At 49.8% G+C, this 22672-nt stretch overlaps 1 protein-coding gene and 1 long non-coding RNA gene across 2 annotated transcripts; both read left to right on the plus strand.

The window, feature by feature from the left end:
• The first annotated feature begins 2037 nt into the window (after positions 1 to 2037).
• On the plus strand, positions 2038 to 2905 carry LOC307210200. Its single transcript, XR_013835914.1, has 2 exons — positions 2038 to 2528; positions 2710 to 2905. It is a non-coding gene; the product is annotated as an uncharacterized lncRNA (long non-coding RNA).
• Positions 2906 to 15916: 13011 nt separating this feature from the next.
• On the plus strand, positions 15917 to 21066 carry CBX8 (chromobox 8). The gene is made up of 5 exons (XM_079965786.1): positions 15917 to 16262; positions 16858 to 16901; positions 17098 to 17163; positions 17297 to 17363; positions 17607 to 21066. The coding sequence occupies exons 1-5, from the start codon at positions 16194 to 16196 to the stop codon at positions 18453 to 18455; spliced, it is 1095 nt and encodes a 364-aa protein (XP_079821912.1). The 5' UTR covers positions 15917 to 16193; the 3' UTR covers positions 18456 to 21066.
• The last annotated feature ends 1606 nt before the right edge of the window (positions 21067 to 22672 follow it).

Genomic DNA, 22672 nt, shown 5'->3' on the forward strand with positions numbered 1-22672 from the left:
GCCAGTGCACGCAGTTCTAAGACCCAGCAGAAAGTCACAGGACACCCGACCCCTGTGCAAGCAAGAACAACAACAACAACCAGGCCCCAGCTGGACGAGAGATGCCTCTTTTATAACTCATCACTTTCCCCACCCAGCATCGTTCAACTGCTTGCTGCTTGACCTTTTCCACTCTCTCCTTTCGTCCTTTCACTTTGTAAGTCTGCGTCTGTAATGGAAGCGAACTGCTTTCGGAGGGAGTACAGTAGTGTGGAAAGCGAGATTAAAAGAACACGCGCGCGCGCACACGCACACACAGTGGGTTCCAGGAGTTAGGAGGAAGACATGATCAAGGATGGTTGATATCTCCAGGAAAGTCCTATGGAACAACATTGCCTTGATTTGGGTGAAGGTTCAACGCGTCTGTGTATTTGCAGTTGCGTGGAAAACTTTGTTAGTGCTCTGTTTACCTTTACGTTTGTTTTATTTATTATCTGTTATAGTTGCTGGAAAATCTATCTCTCTAGAAAGAGTGATTTCTGCCTGCTTTTCTGGTGCTTAGCTTGTTGCAGGAGAAGGCCAATTCAAGGCCCTGTTCCTTTGCATGCCCAGAATCCAGCCCCTGTTCTTATTCTTATTCTTCTTATTAAAATTTGTATACCGCCTTTCATCCGTAGATCTCAAGGCGGTTCACGTATTTCTGCTCTCTACGAAGACAATTCGCCTTGCACGGATGCAGTTACGATATTGAAACACCTGGTACGACTCTGTCCTCACTCCCCACCGCTTGCCACATCTATGATTTTGCTTTCTGCGCCTGCCCCAGGGGCTGTTGTTGTTCCACATCTTCGGGAGGTCTTTTTGGACGGAATCTGGAATCTGTATAGGATAGCAGACAGCCAGGCCTCAAATCCGTGCCACCACTTGGCTGCAGCCTGGAGGGGAGTATCTTACAGCGGGGTGAGGGAGAGTGGAATGGGAGAAGAAATAACCAACCTGTCCCTATGACTATGCAGAAGGTATGCAAATCCCCTTGCTGTATTAACCAGAACCAGCGTCTACTTCTGAGCTTAGGAGGAAGCCGGGCTTCCCAAAGGCAGGAGGACTCGTTGATTTCGGTGAATATCAGTTTATCTATCTATATAAGCATTGGACGCCAGTAGCAGCCCTTTCCCACCTTCTCTGTGACGTCATGGATTCGTCCACCCAGATTTAGTGAAACTTTTGATCAGCCTAACACAGTTTTGAGTACCTCTCAAGAGTATATAATGTACTCTGGATATGTGATACAAATGCAATACATTTCCCTCACCTCAAAGAACCCTGGGAACTGCAGTTTGCTAAGGTTGCTGGGAATTGTAGTTCTGTGAGGGGTTAACTACAATGCCCAGGAATCTTTTGTGGTAGTGGGAATGTGCTTTAAATTGGCTTTGTGGTGTGTAGGCAGTCAGAGCCTAGCCTTGTGAGAAAGAGAAAAGGAACAGCTCTTGGTCCTTTCTCTCTCTCTCATTAGAAAGAAAAGCCCCTGGACCGGTTCAACGGCAGGCAAAAGTGATTTTGTGGGAGGCAACGCGATGGTCTGAGCCAAGCCTGGAACAGGTGGAGCAACCAGTTAACATGGCAGAAATGAACCACTTCCTTGAGCGGAGAAGGGTATGATTTTCTGAATCTCCCCTTGACCTTCCCCAGAGAAGTGACAGGGATCCATTGGTTCCAGACTTCCCTTAGTGCTCGAACCTGCTGTCAGAATCAGGATTTAACAGTATCCATAAAGCACAGAGGGAATTGCTATTGCAGAGCACACCCAACCCCCCTCCCTCTCTGAATGGCACCCGTGAGAAAGGGTGCCACACACGAGCATGTCCAGAGTTCCTTCCAAGAGCCGCTGAGGAGCCTCACACAAGTGAGACTAGCAGCCATTTTCAGGCTTGCCATTTCTCCTCCAATGTCTGCACTCCCGTGCCGATGATCAGCGACGAAATCCGACAGGTAATGCTTTCAGATATTCAGATTTAGCGACCGGAATGTGGGGGCGGGGTGATGACAGCCAGAACAGGTGGTTTGACTTCCAGGCACCTTTATTTTATAGGGACAGGTCACTGGGGCTGTCCTAACACGACATGCTGAAGCTGCTCCCTTCCTACTCTGTGTCAATTAATCCTGAATATCGATGATTACCAAGGCGGTTTGGGTAGACTGTTAAAAAGATGTTGCTTAATGCGGACTAGTTACTTTGCAAGTCTTTTCCGAGTGTCCCCACCCCACCTCCCGCGTCTTGAGCCCCTGCCTTCCGCTTTCGAAGCAAAAAAGGGACTCCAACCAACCACACGACCGTTGGTGGTTTCCTACTTAACAGAAAGCTAGGGAGCGGATGCAGCGCTTTGAGGACGGGCGCTGTCCCAAAACAGGGGGACGGGGTAGATCTCAGACGGGTTTGAAAGGGGGAGAAGGAAATCGGCTACAGCTGTGCTCTTCAGAGTGCTGACAGGACTAAGAATGAAACACACACACTTCCGGCAGCAGTCTTGTGGTGACATCTCCTTTCGCAGGTAAGAGCGCACAGCCCCGTCAGCGTCTGCACACGTGTCACTCTCTCTGCAAACCGTGGAACTTAGGCAGCATGACAGACTACCTAAAAAAAGTTGCAAAGTGGGCAGAGCGAAGAGTGAAATAACTATTTGCTCATAACCTCAAATCTCCCCCTTTGTCGCCCTTCTCTGTGCATATCAGCCTCCGGAGCGCTTGTTATCGGAAAGAGGAAGCACCTGAAATCCACGGATCTCGTAAATATTGAGGGTGAAGAGAACAGAAAGCAGCTCAAGAAGTTCGGGAAGGCTGGGGTTCACAAGCAAATCCAAACGGAGCGCGAGAACTTCAGGGCAAGATAATTAAAACGGCCTGGATTGGGTGGGCTTTGTGGACTGGGCTCTTCTGAACGTCTGTTTTGAGGTTGCTACTTGGTTTTAAATAAGGGAACCTAGAGTCGTTTGCAGCTTCTGATCCTGGCAGGCAATCAGAATAGGTGTGTTCACTGCGATTCCACCCCCACCCCACCCCGCTCCCCAAAACTCCCCGAAAGATTTCCCCTAGCTAAATGATAAACGGGAGATGTAGGGCACAGAGTATCGTTTGTACAGAACACAATGCACGCATTTTAGATTAATTAAAATAGTATTGGTGGGTGAAGGGTTATATGGATTAAGTTATGGTCGGAGATAACAGCTGTCCAGGTCTCTCTCCCTCCTCCTGTCCCAGTGCTGTGTGTTAACTGAGATTTGCCACTAGGAACGGTTCCTTCAAAGAGCAGCTGAATCCACGCCCCCGCCCCCGCCCCCGCCTTTTGCCTCCACAAGACCAAATAGGAAGCTGTTCGATTAGATTCCTCAGCCAGGTACAATATGGCACAGTTATCTGTTGCCTTTGAAAGTGGAATGTCTCTTGCCTAGAAAGGAAGAGATGGGGTAGGTGGGAGTAAAGTTTGTTCTGGCCTTCTTGGGATTGGGAAGTTTCTCTCCTTGCATTTATCAGTGCTAGGTGTGTGTCTGTAGGCAGATGATGCTTGATAAACTAGATTGTCTCTCCAACTTCCCCCAAGGACATGGGCGCGGTCAAGGGGGGTTCAAGTAAAGCAATGGCAATACTTAACTACGGTAACTGACCAATCACGCCGGTTCCGCCCCTCCTACAAAAGTCCTGACCCCCTAACAAAGTAGCCTTACAAAAAATCCTGGCTACTCCCAGGCCCAAGGATTTCCATTGCAGGGTGTTTGCCCCACCCCGCGGCGAGAGATGGGCACGAGCATTTTCCTGCCTTTCTTTTAGCAAGAGACTGGGGCTCTTGATTTCACAGTCCAAGCCATATGCATTTGGGCTTTTGTATACACAAGACAGGGACATCGCACGAACTTCTGCACGGAGCTATGGCCCTTCCCGCTGGTCAAGATAGTTTCACAGGATGGTTTCTCCCTTCTAATGCGCCCCATTTGACTGAAGGTTGGAGTCAGAGGACTCCAATTCAATTTGTATCCCCCAAAACAATGCAGATTAATTAATCCGGAGCAAAACCACGAGTGCTCTCTCACTCTCATCGCCATACACTGAAACACAGTGGCCAAGACACCCAGCTCTTTGTGACCCAAGTGTAGGGCGCAGGAAACTCATTTCCCATGTCCCTGTAGTGATGAACATGCCCCTAACGCTGGGAAGCTCTAATACTGTAATATTAATCCATATTAGTGGAAACAACAACCTGAGGGCAGGGATGGCGTTTATTATAATCAGATAGCCAAATGCAGAATAAAAGACCGTGATCTAGTCAGGCACATTCGAAAGAAAGAAAGAAAGAAAGAAAGAAAGAAAGAAAGAGAAAGAAAGAAAGAAAGAGGCTCTAGCAACAACCACATCGAGTCCCAGTCGGCTGTCCTCAGCCAGCCAATGACCCGCGAGCTGCGCGCCTATTGGCGTAGCGCCTCGCTGGCGCAGACTCAGTGTTCGCCGCGGTCAGTTTCCTTGCGCGTCCGGCGCTGCCTCTGATCTGCTGCGGCCGCCGAGACTCTCTGGCTATGGTCGTTTCTGTGTGTCTTGGCTTCAAGGGAAGGTTCCCGTGGCCGAACAGCGGCGAGGACCGCAGCAGCTGCTTTTCAAGAAGGCGGCGACGGAGGGAGAGAGAGGAGAAGGAAAGTAAATATATACAGTATTCTGGTTTTTTTTCCTGGCTACTGTAACAGCAGCCCTAGCTGGGAACAGAAGAAATGCAAGCTTACGTCTTCAAGGAATGTTCACTAGCTGCTTTGGAGCTTCTTTTTCTCTCAACCCACAATTTATTTATTTTTGGGGGTGGGAGAAGAAGTGGGATTTAGTGAGGCTGCGCCTGTCTTTGAGAAATGAAGCTTTTTATCAGTTGTTGCCCAACATGTTAAATAGGACGGATGTGTTGTTGGCAACGTGGTTGTACATAGACATCCAGCGCGGTCAAGAGCTAGAATTTGGGGAGATTTGGGATTTAAACCCCTTTTCAGCAGTTAAACTTACTGGTGATCCTGGGGCAGTCAGTCACCATCTTAAAATGGAGGGAAGCATGCAGGCACTAGGCCCTGAATCCCCCTGAGAAGCGACTGAATTGAAATGTAATAACAGAATAACAATATTTTCCTCTCCTTGAACACTTATGACACCCCGACCTTAAAACACGTGGACTTAAATGGACTGACTTAAATGCAAACCTCTATGCAGAACGCCTAAGCTGCAATCGTACTGTACTTGCGCGGGAACAATCCCCACTAAATTCAGTGGCACTTACTTCTGAGTAGGTGACTTATGGGTCGCTTCCAACAAAAAAAAGTACCTAAGCAATTTACAAACAAGTTTAAAGACCCCCCCCCGCCCAAAGGAGTTCTGTATACAGTATAAAGCAATACACTTCCATAAAGTCCCTGGCAGTAGGGTCAATGTTCAGTCAGGTATGATGGGATTTGCAGTCAAGTAGCAGACTTTGCGTCGTTCATATAGCCGCCTGCAGGAACCTCTTCTTTCTGAGATGAGCCTAAAAGGAAATTCCATTGAAATCAGCGAAGATTCCCTTGCCACTAAATGTGCAGAAGATTAAGCCAAGGGAGTTCACAATCGGCACATTCAATATTAAGTGACCGCGACCTCAGGTGATGACTTACAGCCACCACTGCTTGGCAGGGGGTTGGACTCGATGGCCCTTGTGGTCTCTTCCAACTCTATGATTCTATGATTCTATGTCAGTTGGGTCACAGTGCTTTTTAATGGCAGCTTCTTAAACACCCAACTATGAGTCAGCCGGGGAAATAGAGGGTTTTGCTCCCGCAGGTGTGTATCCCTCGCCCCCTCATCTTTATCCCCTCGATTGTGAGTTGATTCTGTTATCAGTAACCCGGGGCGGGTGCTGAGTGCTTTACGATCCTTATCGCTTTCCTCTTATAACACGGATGTGTGATTTTACTTTGATATTTGCATTAAACAGATGAGTTGGAGAGATTTGAAGAGCGCCCTGTTTTTAATGGGACAGGCCATTTATGGCAAGACTCACTGCTGATTAGTATGATAGAAAAGCGATTTATGTTCCCAGGGAGTGTGACAAAGGCCCCATCTGCACTATAGATTTAAAACAGTATCCTGCCACATGTCCCCCCCCCGCCCCAATAATCCTGGGGACTGTAGTTAGTTAACACTGAACGTTGTTAGGAATCCTCTGTTCCCTTCACAGTGGTACAATTCCCAGAATTCCGTGGCAAGAGGCTGCTAAACCATTCTGGTATCTGTAGCTCTGGAAGAGGAGAAGGTGCCTTCTGAAAATTCTCAGCACCCTTAACGAACTACAGTTCCCAGGATTCTTGGAGGAAAGCCAAGACTGTGTAAAGTGGTCTGATGCGGCTTTAAATATACAGTGCAGATGGGGTCATAGAGAGAGAGAGAGGGAAGGAGAAGCCTCTTCTCCATGGTTTGAGCTATAAACTATAGTCTGTTGCCCTCGGTACTTCGTTGGGTTCCAGCTCCTGTAAGCCCCAGTCCGTATAGCCAGCGGTCAAGGACGAAGTGATTCGCAGTTAAGCAACATTTGGAAGAAGAGGAATTCCCACCCTTGCTATAAAGGCAAAATCGATTTTTCAGGGCAACCCTGAGTTCAAAAGTTGAGCCTCTGCGATCTACAGAACTTACCCTCGATTCAGTTAATATAAGATGAGAGCTTTAGCCCTCGATCTTTATCCCGAAGTAAACCCCACAGGATCCAGTAGGTCTAACTCCCATGGACCTGTGTGCAATACTGAAGCCCAAGCCTCCACATGAAACCAAGAGCTTTAAACAGGAGACTGGCAACTCGCAACAGGTCTGGATTCATTCCAGAATAACTACCATCCTTTGCTTCTACGGATAAAGGAGGTTTAGAATTTCGACAGAACAGGCGCACTGTGTCAAGTGGTCTGATGGTGAAGTCAGCCTTCTTCTGACCAACCTGGTGCCCTCCAGATGTTTTGGACTACAATTCCCATGAGCCTCAGCTAGCACAGTTGCATATCTGATAGAGGAGTGGCCTGATCGAAGTGGCAGTCCGAAGGATGCGGAGGACACCCGCTGCGCGAACACTGAGATAAGGGGGAACCGGATCCTGCAAATAAGCACTTCAGTAAATCCCAGGGGGTGAGGCCGGCACTCATTTTCCTTCCTGCTGGTGGTCACTGACTCGCCTCTCCCCGCCGCCTCTTTCTGACTTCTCTGGTGAACTGGACGAGGCTTTTTTAAAAGGCCTTTAAGGGTTGCCCTCTGACTCTGGCGTGGGCTGCAGGGGGTCCCCTTGCCCCCAGGCTGCGGGGGAGGGTCTTGGTTGGCCGCAGCCCAGCCAGGGTCAGCCCTCGTTGACCTCCGTCCCCTCTCGCCCAAATCCCCCCCTTCCAGGTCCCCGCGGCCGGGCGTCTCCCTCCTTTCCGCTTCATTCTTCTCACACCACCCCTCAGCCCCGGGGCAGCCAAGCGCGTTGATGGGATTGAGCAGAAACCCGCTGGGTCCTGCCTTGGACGGGCCGCCCAGAGACGGCAGCCCCTGGCTCCGAGGCAACGCTGGCCTGCAGGGGAAGAAGGGCAGCTCTTCCAGGCCGCCACCTGCTCAAGCCGGCCGGCGCTGCCAAAAAATAAAAAATAAAAAAGTCCTGCTCAACTCAAGCGAGAACCCTCAGCACAGACTGGGCAGTCACAAGGGCGAGCGACGGGAAGGTCCGGCCGGTCCTTCTTGCGCACCGCTCCTTTCGCGTCTGCTGGATGCTACTCAAGCAGGCTTGGTTACAAGAAGGGGCGTCCTTTGAAATGGATTGGACGAGTCCTGCTTCGTGGGGGCGGATGCTAAATACAGCCATGGGAGGTTCGGGTTCCTCGGTTCAGGGTCGTGACCTTCCCTCCGCTTCTTTTGAAGACCAAATGCACAACGCGCGGGCCTTGGCTCTGCTTTGGCCTTCCCGGCCAAGTGTTTTCAACAAATGGAGGACCCCATCGGGTTGGGCGGCTGGGTAGGAGGTGAACTCACTAGGAAGCAAGGCAGTGTGGGTGTATGGGGAAACTTAGGGGCGAATCCTGATAAGCTAGGGTTTTTCTTGGAGGGAGGGGATTTAAGATTGCCCAGCTCGTTCCAGGGAAAGCCTGAAGGCGGTGTGAAAGGCAAAGGGGAGACAGCATTGTCTTTCTGCTCCACAAAATTACAATTTATTTATTTTTTAAAAAAGAGAAATATCATAGGATCTGATCTGTTTTAACAAAAATGGTTGCAAGTGGGATGCACATCTGTCCAATAGAAGAAAGATTTCAGGAAAAGTAAAAATTTGAGAAATGTAAAATCTCCAGTAACTGAAGAAAAACTAATATTCGGACTGGGATTAAGAATCCCAAGGGCAGGCCAGGGAATGTTTGCTGGGGACATCTCAGTTATTCAGCAGGGAGAAATTTGCTGACCCCTGTCCACATCCCCCGATCCCAGCTAAGGGCGCTGCTATCTTATGTTGCCCTCTTGGTTTGGTACACTGTGCTCAGACTAGCTTCCTTCCTACCCACCCTAAAAAAACCCTGGGCGTTTGGGTGTCATCAGCACCACGCACTAGCCAACTGAGCTATCCAGGACAATAGCTCTCCCTCGTTGTTGTTCCTCAGACTTATTGCCACCAGCAGCGGAGTCAGAACTTACCGTAGCTATCGTGCCTAGTAGCTATTGATAGCCTTACCCTGAATGGCTTGGCCTGGCTTTCCTCTTTAAAGCCGCCCGAGTTGGTGGCCAGCGCTACATCCCGTTGCAGCGAGTTCCACCGGCAATAGAGACACTAATTATGTGGATAATGATAATGATCATCCTCATCAGATGAGAGTGCCTGTAACTGGCCAGGGTGATGGTTTTCCCCAGACCCAAGCCCTTGCAAAGGCATCTGTGCGTAGCATTTGGTGTTTGGTTCCTCTCCCATTCTCCCAGAGGGGTGACGCAGGCTGAAGGGACACGGGTGCGGGGCAGGGGGCACCTTTGCCCCTGGCAGGAAGCTGCGGCTGCCTTGTCCACGTGTCGCCTCCCTGTCACTTGCAAAACAGCCCCCGCCCCCTCCCCTCTGCCTCACTCGCAGAGACAGAACGGCTGACAGGAGGAGAGACGCGCGCCGTATTTATTGGGTTAGTCGCGCCCTTTGCCCCCATAAACCACACACCAAAGCACTCACTCGCGACCCCATCCCTCTACGCCAGAGGTAACCAACGCGGTGCCCTCCAGACGGTGTTGGACTAACAGCCAACAACAACCTCAAGCAAAATAGTTAATGGTGTGAGGGATGATGAGAGCTGTAGCTCAACAACTTCTGGCGCCAACCACCCTGACTAGTGGACAGCTCATTTGGTTAGACCGTGGTGCTGACAGTGCCAAGGTTGCAGGTTCGATTCCGTATGGGGCAACCGCATATTCCTAGATGATCTTCAGGGTCCCTCTCAACTCTACAGTTCTATGATTCTATGATAGTCTTGCTCTACACTTACTGCTAACCTGACATCATCTCCTACAAGCAAGACTCCTTGCGCTGCCACGATTCAGTTCTGTTCACCTCCTGGTGATTTCCCGTCCATAGTAACTGCTACCCCTGACCCCACGCTCACATCAAGAACATTCACAACATCCCTCGATCCATTAGCATGTTGTGAGAGGGGACTCCAGCAGCCCTTAGGGCTCATGATGGGACAGGACAATTTGGTGGTCACAAATCGGGATAAAATTGACACCCGTCAGCGCTTTTATGCTGCAAGGATTCCTCTCGCGTCTCACCCACATCCATTCAAGCTGCACAGATGCACATCAAGAGTCCAGAGGAAAAAAGCAAAACGCAAAAGGGACACAGCTGTCTAAATACACGGAGGCGCCCATAGACTCTTGCAAGGTGCACTCCTGAGCATCAAGCGAAAGGTGAGATCCTATCTTTACACAATTCCTCGAAGTCCATGTTCATTGCACCCGCTGAGTCTTACTTTCCAGATGGCACGTTGAAGATTGGGCTGCACTTACTTACCTGGAAGACCCTTCCTTTGCAATGAGAGATTGTCCTGGTGTTCCTATGAATGAGCGCTGCAGAACCGTGGCACGTGCCCTGCGCCCACACGCAAATGCACACAGGCCACAAAGCGCAACAAAGGCACGCCTCTGCACATACATGCTCCGCTCGCTCACTTATTTAATACGGAGTACTTTTGACACAGAGGCACAGGCGGAGAAAGACACGCCTCACTCTCTGCACACATTCGTTTCAACACCCGCGCACTCACCACCGAGCTTCTTCGAAGCTATTGGACGGCCTCTATGGACACAACGGGGAAATGGGTTTCAAATGCGGAGGAAATGCGCAAAGGCTGGGTCAGCCAAGTGAAAAAAGGAAAAAAGGAAGGTGCTTCTGTCCACGCGAGGAACATCAGGAGCTGCCTTCAGTTCACTGATCCGTCTACCTCAATATTGCTTACACGGGCTAGCAGCCAGCGGATCTCCAGGATTTCAGGCAGGGAGGGAGTCGTTCCCAGCCCTACCCAGAGATGACTGAACTTGGCACCTTCCGCATGAAAAGCAGATACTCTTTCATTGAGCTGTGATCCTTTACCAATTTGCAAAAGAATAAAAGAGAGTTAGATTGACTCGATCGTCTTTCTGGAGCCTGCATTCAGGTCCACCTCGGCTTAAAGTTTATATTGATTTCGTGGTATGTAGAAATGGACCATGCCACCTGAAGCGCAACAATAATTACTTCTTTATTTTATTTTTTAAATTTTTGTCCTCCTGCTTGCTGTGAGGTCATGTGCGTAAACTCTGCAGTTACACGCACCCTCTCGGGTTGATTTCGGGAAAAAACCATCACCAACAACAAAAATCCCGACTGCTTGGGAAATGGCACCGTGTGTCGTCCCTGCCGCGTGAGTGTTGCGCGCGTTTCGCCCACCGATGCCGCAACCTCTTCTTCTCTACTCGCACCGACCAGTAAGTCTGGGGCGCAGTGTCGCAATCTCGGGCGCAGCCATCCCGCAATCTCTTCGGCTCGCTTCGCGCCTCCGCGACGCCCCCGGCTGGTTCTCCCGGGCCACGCGAGCACGCGCGAGACGCCACCTGACTCGGGCATTCCCTCCAATCGCCGCGCAGGCGCGACAGGATCCGAGCACCACAGGCTTGTCACTGTGTGTGTGTGTGTGTGTGTGTGTGTGTGTGTACGCTGTTTGCACGCTGCGCGCTCCTTACTGCATCCTCTATATAGTATAACTATATCAGAATGCGCACTGTTGGTTCGTTCCTCCCTGCTGTCCGCCTCTAGGCTGTTTCAGATACAGCCTCGGTATGAATATGGTGATCTATATCCCCAGGCTGCCGAATGAGATTTTTGGGAAGCGGAGGTGGGGGGGGGGGGTGAGGGATTGACAGGCAGCCAGCCAGCTAACCAGCCAGCCTTGGGGAGATCCCCATTTGGAACGCAGAACAGGCCCCTCCTCCTCTTATTTCCAGCCCTTTGGCCGAGGCATCCCCGGGCAGTTCTCTTCCCGGTCCGTCTCCTCCTCCTCCTCCTCCTCCTCCTCCTCCTCCTCCTCCACCCGCCTCTCTCTCTCTCTCTCTCTCTCTCTCTCTCTCTCTCTCTCTCCATATCGCACTGCAAATACAGCTCTAATGGGGAAAACATCGCCTTAGCTGCTCTCCCGCACACCCCGCCCAACGGCTCTCCTGGTCCCCGATTTCAGCTCCGAGCCCGCCGAGACAAAAGCCACGCGTCGTGGCGCGCGCGGGGGGCGGAAACAGGTGTTTGGCAGCCCCTGTGCCATTAAATAAACACGCGCACACAAAGAGAGAGCCCGGGAGGGAGGGGAGGCTGTGCGTGTGTGTGTGTGTAGGGGAAGGCGAGCCGGGGAGAAGGGGGAGCTAATCTATCACGCTGCTAACGATCCTAAATGGAACTGCTGGCATTTTTTTCTTCATAAAATCGCAATGCTAGACCGTTTTATTTCCACTTTCACACAGGCGCACGCACTCGCTCCAAGACAGTCAAAATTGCAGCCAGATGGAGGGAGCCAAGGTGGAAGAGAAAGCCTTTACCTTATTTCTCCAAGCGGAGGCGCGCGGACATTGGGGAAGCTCAGATGTCCCAGCAAGGCGATTGGAAACGGAACAGGCATTTCGCACCGGAGCCTACAAGCTATTCTAGTCTGTTCTGTGCTTTTTTTTGGGGGGGGGGAGCAGGTAGAGGTGTGAGGGACAGACGGTGAAAACCCAACGGGGTGCGTGGAATAGACACGGGGGTTATTGCAGAGGTGGCCTGTTACTATATTGTTTATCCCATTGGCAATAAGAAAACAGAGAGTGAGGAGATGGTTATGCGAGGCAAACCTCACCCTTCCTCTAAACTTTATACTGCTAAATTCAAGTTTTGTACTATAATTCTGATCCCAACGCCAAAGCTGTTTCGTTTTTGGAAATAAACCTGCCCTTAAAACCCTGTTCCCAGATTGTTCAGAAACATGTTGAATATTGCTGCCTTTGTTAGTCAAGTTTACCATTCAGAGGAATCCCTCCGATGCAGAGATTGATTGATTGATTGATTGACTGATTGATTGATTCATGACTGCTGAAGCCATAAAGGCCAATACGTCAGATCGTGGAGATAAATGCTGGGTTTCAGCTAGAATGGAAAGCACCGCACACCCTTGGCATTGATATCACGAGCGTACCTAACTAAGGGATCTTACTGTCGCTATCTGATTTATTTTGCTCAAGCACTGTGCTAGGAGCTGCACAAAACTCTTTACTTTTTAAAAAAATATATATTATTATAAATATCCCCTCCGCCCCTGGTCGTGGCAAATAGCACTAGAATGCATCTTAAGTTTTGAATCATACCACTCTTTGGGTCGAGTCCATCCTTTCTGTTCAGATCACGTCGGAACAGAGAAGGAAAAGTGGTTCCTTCCTCCCCGGTTTCTGAAAACCGGCGGGGGATGACTCCCAGCCTATCTGAACTCCCCTCTCCGCGCAGCGCCTGAACTTCTTCTTGAGTCCCTTCAAATCGTCTGAAAAGTAAACACAGTTAACTGGAGTAAAGAGGCAGTAAAGTCACTGAGGGATGAAACGCAGAGAAATAGTATCTTAAAACAAATAGCTGCAGTCTTAAAGAGCCATTAGTGATTTAAAGGGGATGGAGGGCGGGGGAGGCGGCTTAAGGGGGGAAACTTGCAGGATGGTTCGGCAAGAGGAGCCCGACGGTGCGGGGAGGGGAGGTCGAAGGAAGAGGGGAAGAGTCTCTCAGTGGAGAGAAACGCCTTGATCGCTCAACACACGCGGGGCCACTTTGTTTACAAACCCCCAGACACTTGTGACACCCCTTGTGGGACGCGACAAACGCCTCAACATCTCCTCTCCCACAGCCGCCCTTACGTTTTATTATTTTATTTTATTTATTTATTATTATTTTTCTTTCTCTCTCTTTCTCTGCTGCTCGAGCAAACCTGCGAAAAGCTAAGCCCAGAGGTACTTGGCGCGAGGAAACCGGAGCCTCGTATTATAGGCTCTTGAGGTCGGCTTTATTTTCACTACCCAAACTGTTGGAAAGTATTTAAACTTAAGCAGAAACAGCTGTATTGCTGGCACCGCTCGTTCTTGCTGCGAAGAAAGACTTTGTAGTCCACGGCTGGCTTCTTTAAAAAGGAGAAAAGTTTTGGCTGCTATTGTCCGATGAGGTGATTTATTTTATTTTATTTTTATTTTACGTAATTTGTAAATAACCTCGTGTAGTCGTCTCCCCACGCCAGTGTTATATATGCTTTATTAACCCATAATTCAATATATAATATGACTGTCTCATAGGTTTATATTTAATACCTCCATCTAATCCATCCATCCTTGGGGAAGCAGCTATATCGTGGTTAACTATCTGGGTATCTTTTTTTAAACTCCCAACTAGCTACTCTATTGATCTGAACTCTGATACATTTATATTGACTTTTGGTCCTTTGTTATACCCTATCAGCACAAGCACAGCGAATCATCTGAAACAGAAAATCTGTATACAGTACTGAATAGTAAGTAAGTCTGTCTGTCCCTGTGGAGTGAGTTTTGTTGTTGTTGTTGTTTTTTGCTCCAGACTTCAAGCAGTTGGACAGAAACAGTTTATCTTGAAGCCTGATTTGGGGATCACGTCAAAATTATCCGGCATAACTGACTTCTGGAGGGGGCGCGGGTCTTCAAAAGCCATCCAGCCAAAAACTCCCTCCTTGTGTGCCCGTCATTCCCCGAGTTCACAGGAAACGTTTTGTTGGTAAAGCCAAACTGATGTCAAAGAAGTGTACTTAGGATCGCAGCTTCGTAGGTCTCTTTCGCTCCGATCCCACACGTGCTTAACTCTGAAGTGGGGAGTCATGGATGTCCGTGGAACTTACCGCCAAGTAAGGAGGCAAAGTTAGGATCTCCTGTTTAGCTTTATTACCGCTCAGATCCCTCCCCACCTAGGATGGAAAGGTCAATAAAGATCAGTAATAAGTAACAGAGACTCTTTCTCCGCCGCGCAAATCGCGCGTTTATGGTTTTTCTATCGCATATTTCCGCATCCCTCTCACACACGTGCACAACCCCCGTCCCCGTATCTGTCTGCATGTGTCATGCTGCAAATATGCCTTAAGTCAAAGTTCAACCGAGTTTTGCTCAATATGTTGCCATAAAACGGAACGGCTGCTGCGTTTCAACTTTTCTACGCAGCAGAACTCCAGAGGAAGGCGAACGCTTTGCTCGTGGAAAATCGCAAGAGCCCCCCTGGTTTCGGCAGAGGTGGACGAGGGAGCGGAGCGAGGCTTTTCCTTGGCGACCGAGGGCTGCCTGGGAAAGCGACCCGGCTCTGTGTGTCTGGCTCTTGGGAAGGAAGGAGGTCCAGTTCCAGTCTTAGCAGTCCTTCTCTTCCTCCGGTGCCACGGAAAAAGAGATGGGGGGCTCGCTTGCTGAGTCGACTTTTTCAGCCCATTGTGTGCATTTGAGTGCTATCCCCCCCTTTCTTTTCCAAATCCCTTTCTCTGCACAAACGTCGCTGCTGCTGCTGCTGTTCAGGAAATGCAGCGTCTGCTTGAGCTGGGTGCAGGAAGGCAGCGCGCTGGCTGGCGGCTTCGGTGGTGGTACCCAACCCATTCTGGTCCCGCCTCCTCCTCCCGCTATTAAAAGGCACTTTACGCGGTGGGAGGCGGGCGTGTGTGTGTGGGGGTGAAGGATAGGCTCAATTATTTCATTTATTTTTGCAATGCGCGCCACACTCGCCACCAAACTATCCTTGCCGAGAGGATCGAGAACGCCATCGATTTCCCAAACCTGTCCACGACCCAAGCCGAGGAAACTTGGCATCCCCATTCACCCCGCGTGGACACCCCCCCCTTTATTATTCTACCAACACCCCTGATCTTCGGATAGGGAGGGTGTTCTCTGCAAGGCTTACGGAGGCGTCGTCGTCGTTTATTTTGTAAATAAATCGTTTGAAACACACACACAATAAAACCGTTATAGTATCATCGGCTTCTAGAAATGCCACTGAATTTATTCCACCCTCCTTCCCACCCCCACTCCGCATCCTCGCCCCCCACCCCCACCCCCCTACCCCACGGTGAATAGGGAGAAGATCAGGCCGTGGGCCCGAGTGCCTTGGCTGCAGCGTCTCTCTGCGAAAGGGGGAAGGGGTGGGGTGGGGAGGGCTGCCTAGATGTGCACCCCTCCCCCCCACCCCGGTCTCCAGAACCAGACAGCTGAGGACCCCCTCCTCCCTCCCCCCTCCGGAGAGCCCCCTCCCTGCTCTCCTCCTCCTCCTCCTCCTTGGGACGCAGCCTGCCCGCCCCCTCCTGCCTCCTTGGGCGCCGCCCCCTTGCGATTGAAACGCGGCTCACGTCGCAGGGAGGCGGGCGCCGCGCGGCCGGGGGAAGAGCCGGGCCCAGGCCGAGCGGAGGAGCTCCGGCAGCGGCGGCGGCGGCGGCGGCGGCCTCCCCCTCTCCTCTGCTCTCCCTCCACCGCCGCGGCTGCTCCGAGGGAGCGAGCGCGCACGCAGCCAGGCAGCCAGGCTCCGCCAGCAACAAGTGCGGAGGCAGGCGAGGGAGGGCGACGGCTGACGTCAGCGAGCGGAGTATTATGGTCTGGGCTGGGCTGGCCGCCGCCGCCGCCGCCGCCGCTTTCCTGCTGCCCGCGGCCGAGTAAACATGGAGCTCTCCGCCGTCGGCGAGAGGGTATTCGCGGCCGAGGCCTTGCTCAAGAGACGCATCCGCAAAGTAGGTGCCCCCGCGCGCACGGGAAGCGCCCGTCGGGGCTTTGTGCGCGCCGCCCCCGGGCCCGCAGGCCCCGCGCGAGGCCGCAGGCAGGCAGGCGGGCGGGCGAGCGGCGCTGGCCCGGCTGCTCCCCCCTGCCTTCTCCTTCTGATGCAGCAGCAGCAGCAGCAGCACTCCGGAGCCCCGCCGCTCCGCCCGGGCTGCTGCTCGCGTTGCGCACGGTGCCAGCGCCACCGCCATCGAAAGCGGCTCCTGCGCCTCCTTCCTTTGCATGCATGCACCGTTCGGGCTGCTGCACGGATCTTTCGCTGCACGCATTCGCTGCATGCATGTTTGATCACGTTTTTTGCAGCACGCCCCCTTTTTCATGTATGGATTTCTCTCTCGCCCTTGCCGCTTGTAGGTGCATTTTTGTGGCAGGCTTTTGGCCACACACACATACACACTGCACACACCCACACGCCTGACACATGCTTTTGAGTGCACCTTTGGTTTTTATTACAAGCATGGTTTTGAGCGTTGTATTGCATTCTTCTGGACCGCCCCCTCCTTTTCCTGAAATGCATGCTAATTTGTCTTCTCCTCTTGACATCTGCAGGGTCGTATGGAATATCTTGTGAAATGGAAGGGCTGGTCTCAGAAGTAAGTAACTGTCAAAGGCAGTCCTTGAAGCGGAATGTGCATTTGGGATGGTGTTGGCCTTGTTTTATTTTGCAGTAAAATTGAATATAGTGTTTTAATGGAAAGAGGGATGGACTGAACGATTTCTTAAGTTACCATGCATTAAAGAAACAACCCCTCACACCACCTCATTTTGTTTTCCTTCTCCTTTGGCTAGATACAGCACCTGGGAACCTGAGGAAAATATTCTAGATGCGCGTCTGCTTGCTGCTTTTGAGGAAAGGTATGCTCTTTAGGCAGGGGGAATTACTTTTCACCCATATCACTGTGTTTTGGAGCAGTGCTAATCTGATGCTATGATCTTCTGTTTTTTTTAATAAAAAATTTCCTTTTTTCTTTTAAAAAACCTCATTTAGGGAAAGAGAAATGGAACTTTATGGTCCTAAGAAACGAGGCCCCAAACCCAAAACGTTTTTGCTAAAGGTAAGAGGAAGTGTACAGGATAAAGAGAGAGGTGTCTTCTGGCAAATGACTACTTGTAACAGAAATCACATCAAAAAGCAGCATTGCTAATGAGGGATGATTCCATTGCTGTGTTTATATCTATATGTGCGCCAGAGGGAAAAACAAACACTGTGATAGCCTTATAAGCTAAATTTATGAAGCTGCTGTGGCAAAGTATTAGATCAATCCAGTTCCTTTTTATCTGTTCTGTTCTGTTTGCAGGCCCAGGCAAAAGCCAAAGCTAAGACCTATGAATTCCGTAGCGACTCTGCTAGGGGGATCCGGGTGCCGTACCCAGGAAGGTCCCCCCAGGAGATGGGCTCTACTTCCCGTGCTAGGGAAGGACTGAGGCAAATCCCATTGCCCCCTCAAAGCACCTCCGCCACTGCTACCACCAACACCTCCCGAGTGGAGACCATCCAGGAAAACAGGATTGGGGCAGAGGAAGACCGGTCTGAAGCAGCCTTTAAAAAGCGAGGCCCCAAGCCCAGGAAAGAGCTCTACAAAGACCTGCCTGAATCGGCTGACGTGGCCTGCAAGCGGAAATCAGTGGAGCCAGGGGACAAGGCCGTGGTTGATTACCTAAAGGCCAGAAAACTGGAAGAGGCAGCTAACCCGGGCACAGCCAAATTCAGTTCAGGACACAGTGTGATCCAGTTAGCTCGGAGAAGGGAGCCTGAGTTACCCAGCGCTGTCTCCAGCCCCAGAGCAGAAGCTGGCATTAAGCTGTGTGCACCTGAGGCCTACCCCCCCAGGCTAACAAAGCACAGGGCAGATTTCCTGGATCCGAAAGGGCAAAGTAGTTTGGACTTGGGCGCCCCTAAGATCTTGCACAGCTCTGCGAGCCAAGGCAGCTTATACCGAGATGGTATAGGGACCCAGGCTGGCAGGCCTTCTCTCATTGCCCGCATCCCTGTCTCCAGGATCCTTGGTGACCCGGAAGAGGAAGCTTGGAGCCCATCTCTCAACAATTTGGAGAAAGTGGTAGTGACTGATGTGACGTCTAATTTCTTGACAGTTACCATTAAGGAGAGCAGCACAGACCAAGGGTTCTTCAAGGAAAAGCGATGAATTCCCTTTGAGAAGAGGAGGCATCTAAAGGGTTTCGGGTAGAGGTTGTTGTCTGGTTCTGGATTTTTGGTTTATTGGACAGGATTGGGGGAGGGGGAGGGGGGGGGAAACACCTGTCCTTAACTCATTCATTTAGTCCCTCACCACCAATTTCAATTTTGGTTGGAAAAATTATCTCTAGAGTTATATTTTCTATTAGATGTAAATATGTTATTTAAAGAAAAATACATATATATATCTATATACATATATATTTCAACTCTAAGTTGTTGGTTTTTTATTTAAGGCTCTTGGAGAAGGACAGTAAAAAAAAACAGAACTGATGTATGTCTTACTTCAGTTGCAAGAGCAGGTGTAGATAGTGAATGACCTTATTAGATAATTATAACATATTGATTTCATTTTTTCTGGTTTGTTTGTTTTCCTTTTTTTACCCTGTCCCTTCCCCCAAAGAAGATGAGGGCAAATAGGGGGTATTATATTCACCTGGGGGGACGAAAAAGGTCTCCAGTTTCTTGATTGTTATATTATAAGGTGTTGCTTTGTACAATCAAGTGTGCTGTATACACAACTGTTCTAGCTGGGCAGCTGAAGTGAGCACTTGACTTTACAGTATTGTCTTTCATATGTTTTGCTCCAGTTTTTTGGTTTTTTTTTTTAAAGTTGTTGCTATAAAATGTGTCAATTAAAAAAACAAAAAACCGAAAGATGTTTTAGCAAAGAAGTATTAACTTGAATGACCTTTTCTTGCAAGGGAAAAGGGGCTTTGTATGTTTCAAGATTCCGAAAAAGTGTAGCTGCTGTCATGCACTTTAAAATGACTTGTGGGGAGAAGGGGGTGGGGAGAAGTAACTGAGCTGATAGTTTAGCTTAACTTGTTCTGGTCTTTTTCTTTCTTTCTTTCTTTCTTTCTTTCTTTCTTTCTTTCTTTCTTTCTTTCTTTCTTTCGTCCTTCCCTAGTCACTCCAAAAAAAGAAAAATCTGTTTACATTCCTTACATGCCAGAAAAGTTGGGGAGGAAAGTATCTCACTGCTCATATTTTAGGCGATCCTGCTGTTACATTGAAAGTAAACCTCCTCTCTCTTCCCCCCCAACTTCCCCACAATTGACCTTCTCCCCTGGTTGTTGGATGGGTCTTTAAAAAGGTGTGTTAGGGAAGATCTTTATCTTTCTCAGAAATGTTAAGCCTCCATTATAGAGGCTGAGAAAGCAGCTCCTCTTTAAAAGACACTTAAGTAGGGGCACAGGATCAGTTACAAAGCAAGCTGCCTGTTTATATGTGGCTTTCTTTCTCTTGTACTTTCTGGGAATAAGTATATTCTGTCCGCCCCCCCCCTTACCCCCAGTCCCACACGAGATTCTTCCTCTTTCTGTGATCAACAGTCAAATAGTTATTTTCACCTGCCAGTTTTATGCTAAACATAAACCCCTTTTTCCTGCTCCCTTGCATAAAGCACTCTTGACATTTGAAGATTTGTAAAATGCGTTGCTAGATTCAGCTCCCTCCAGTTGTTGTTTTTTTCCGGGAATGCAAATTTGTTTCCTAACCCTGCGTTAGACCCTCCCACATTAAGAGGGGGGGTGTGCAGAATGGGAGGCTGGCTTTGCTCTCGTTTGTGTTTAGCAGGTGTTGTGGTGTCCCAATAGATATTGATTTAAGCATCTCTTCTTGGTTCAAAAAGCACAAATCTGTCTAGCAGTCTCTAAGGGCCTGGCGGGGGGGGGGGTGAGTAGCCTTCTCTGTCTTTTCTCTGAATGGCCCACTTGCTGGAACCTTTTAAAGCATGCTCTAATTTGGGGACGGCGCTGGGGATGAAAGCACATGTGGCATAATGAGACATGGGGAGGACGAAGCTTGGGTGTAAGAAGGAAGCACAAGGAAAGCTGTTTTGCTTCCCTGGTTTCAACTAGAAATGTCTTGCTTCTTCACCCACCTTCTTGCTTCTGTTCATTATTTTGGAGGTTTCTTCCAACGAAACAAATGTGGGGATTTTCGTTGGGACTGTACCGAGGAAAGTAAGTCAGGTTCTTGTTTTCTGTCCCCTCCTTTCTAAAATGAAGGCAATATTTCAAACTCAGTTCAAAAAAATTCATGAAACAAACTACAGATGCGTTCAAGTTCTCCTACATGGGGTGGGTGGGGAATATGTATGTCAGCTTTTTGTATGTTGACAAAGGTTTCCGTAGTCCTGCTACAGAGGCTGGAGGGTTTGGGGTTGGGGAAAGGGTGGTGGCCAGGAGGAATGCCTCTTGGGTTGAAAATAGATCACGAATGCGGTCCCTACCTCCTCAGGTGTCAAAGGTGGCTCTGTGCCACTGACGGACGTGTGTCTCTTGACGCATGCCCATGGGTATATAAAAGCTAAACATACATGTGGGTGTATATGTGTATGTACATAGTTACATATATTGAATGTATGTGCGTGTGAGTTATTTAATTCTCTTTGTAAAAAAAAAAAGGAAAAGAAAATACAAAACCTATAATCATGGATCTGGCCTAACAAGTCTCAGAAGTGAAGCTTAAGTAGGTGTCTTCGGCCAGTGTTGAATGTCTAATACAGTACCTGCTTTTTATGTGAACTGAAATATATATACGACTTTGTAAATAGAGACTTGGCTTTGTTTTGTTTGTTGCTCTGTGGAGTGCAAGAGAGATGCAACCCCCCCCCCCCAATTTGCAATACAGAGGGTTGCTGGCAGTGTGTTTCCCTGCTGAAAAGGCTTGTGGCTGGGTTGGGGGGGGGGAGGCGGGGAGGCGACTGGGCCGCTTTTGCTGACTCAGCAGTGCTTCTGCTGCAGTAACCAGAGGGGCTGTGCTGGGTACCATTTCCTGAGTGAGATGTTTCAGTCAAGGGGAAAAGATGCTGCCTGTGACTATCTTTGTTGCAACACATCTCTCAAGGGGGGCGGGGGTAGCTTAAGAAGACATTTAAGCCCTGGAAGAGACCTAGATCTCCATAGGTAGACTGAACCAGATGATAAAATTTATTACCAGCCTAGAAAGGGAACTGGGCTAGGAATTTTGCCAGTGGTTTGCTTTGGTCTCTCTGCTTATACCGGCCTGTTTTTTTAACTCCCATCCTGTTGCCACATTATTTCCAGTCTAAGACCTCCCTGCTACTCATTCCAACAGTGATCTGAATATACCGGAGGTTAAAAACGAGAGTAGAACCCTATTATTTTTATTTGTTGCTTAGCTGGTACTCACCAAGCAGTAGAAGCTGCATGGGTGAACGCTGAAAGGCAAGGGTCCACCTCGGACTTTCCCCCTCGCAGGTTCCTAAGCGGTTCTCCTGGGTTTCTAAGTGGAGCGGGGCCAGGAGTGTGTGTGCGCTCGCGTGCGCATTATTGCATCCAACAGAATCGCGAGGTTCATTCGCGTTCCCACTGACTTCAATGGTAGGAAATGCTCACACGATGCAAGTTTTCCTCTTAGCCAAGTCATCAATGGGATCACACTCCAAGTAATGCTCTAAACTGAGCAAATGCGAAGTAAACGGGAAGGAAAACCTTTAGAGGAGCAGTCTCTGCATCGCCAGTCTCTGGTCCGGGGAGCTTGAGGTAAAGTACGAACCAAGAGTAGGAAATGCGCCCCCACCTCAGATTTTAAATGCAGCAAGCCAAGGACGGCAAGCTCGTGCCGAACAAGGCCGGACAGTCCTGGCCTGCTGCGCTTCGTTTAGGATTAAGGAGCGGCTGAAGCTCAAGGTTAGCTGTGGAGATAACAGCAGTGGAGAAGCGTCCTCTTGCTCTCTCCGGAACTGCCTCCATAGCCTCCCCACTCTCCGCTAGCCTTGACGTTGCTAGGAGAGTACTATCGCATTTCTGGCAGCTCTGGGGAAGCAGAAGTCGTTTTCATGCCGAGCGTCCTCTGCGGGTCTCCCCAAGTCCCAGCTATCTTCTCCCATGACCAGAGAGAGCGAAATGCGCAGGAGTTCTGCTAATCCGGCCAGACTGCGGAGCACCCAAGGGCGGCTGTCACTCGATGCCTTAGAATAGATGGCTTAGACTTAGAATAACTTTCTGTGTTCACTTGGGCGGGGGTGGGGGGGGGAGGATGGAGCGGGGGGAGTTAAAGGACAAGCCTCCCTGAAGGAGAACAGCCGACGCCTGATCTGAAAAAATTAACTTTTCATCCCATCCTCCTTCTCGCACATTTTGGCACAACAACCCTGAGAGGGAGGGTAGGCTGAGTTTCTTCGCTGAGTGGGGATTT

This window comes from Podarcis cretensis (assembly GCF_951804945.1).
Source record: "Podarcis cretensis genome assembly, chromosome: 2".
Lineage (NCBI taxonomy): Eukaryota > Metazoa > Chordata > Lepidosauria > Squamata > Lacertidae > Podarcis > Podarcis cretensis.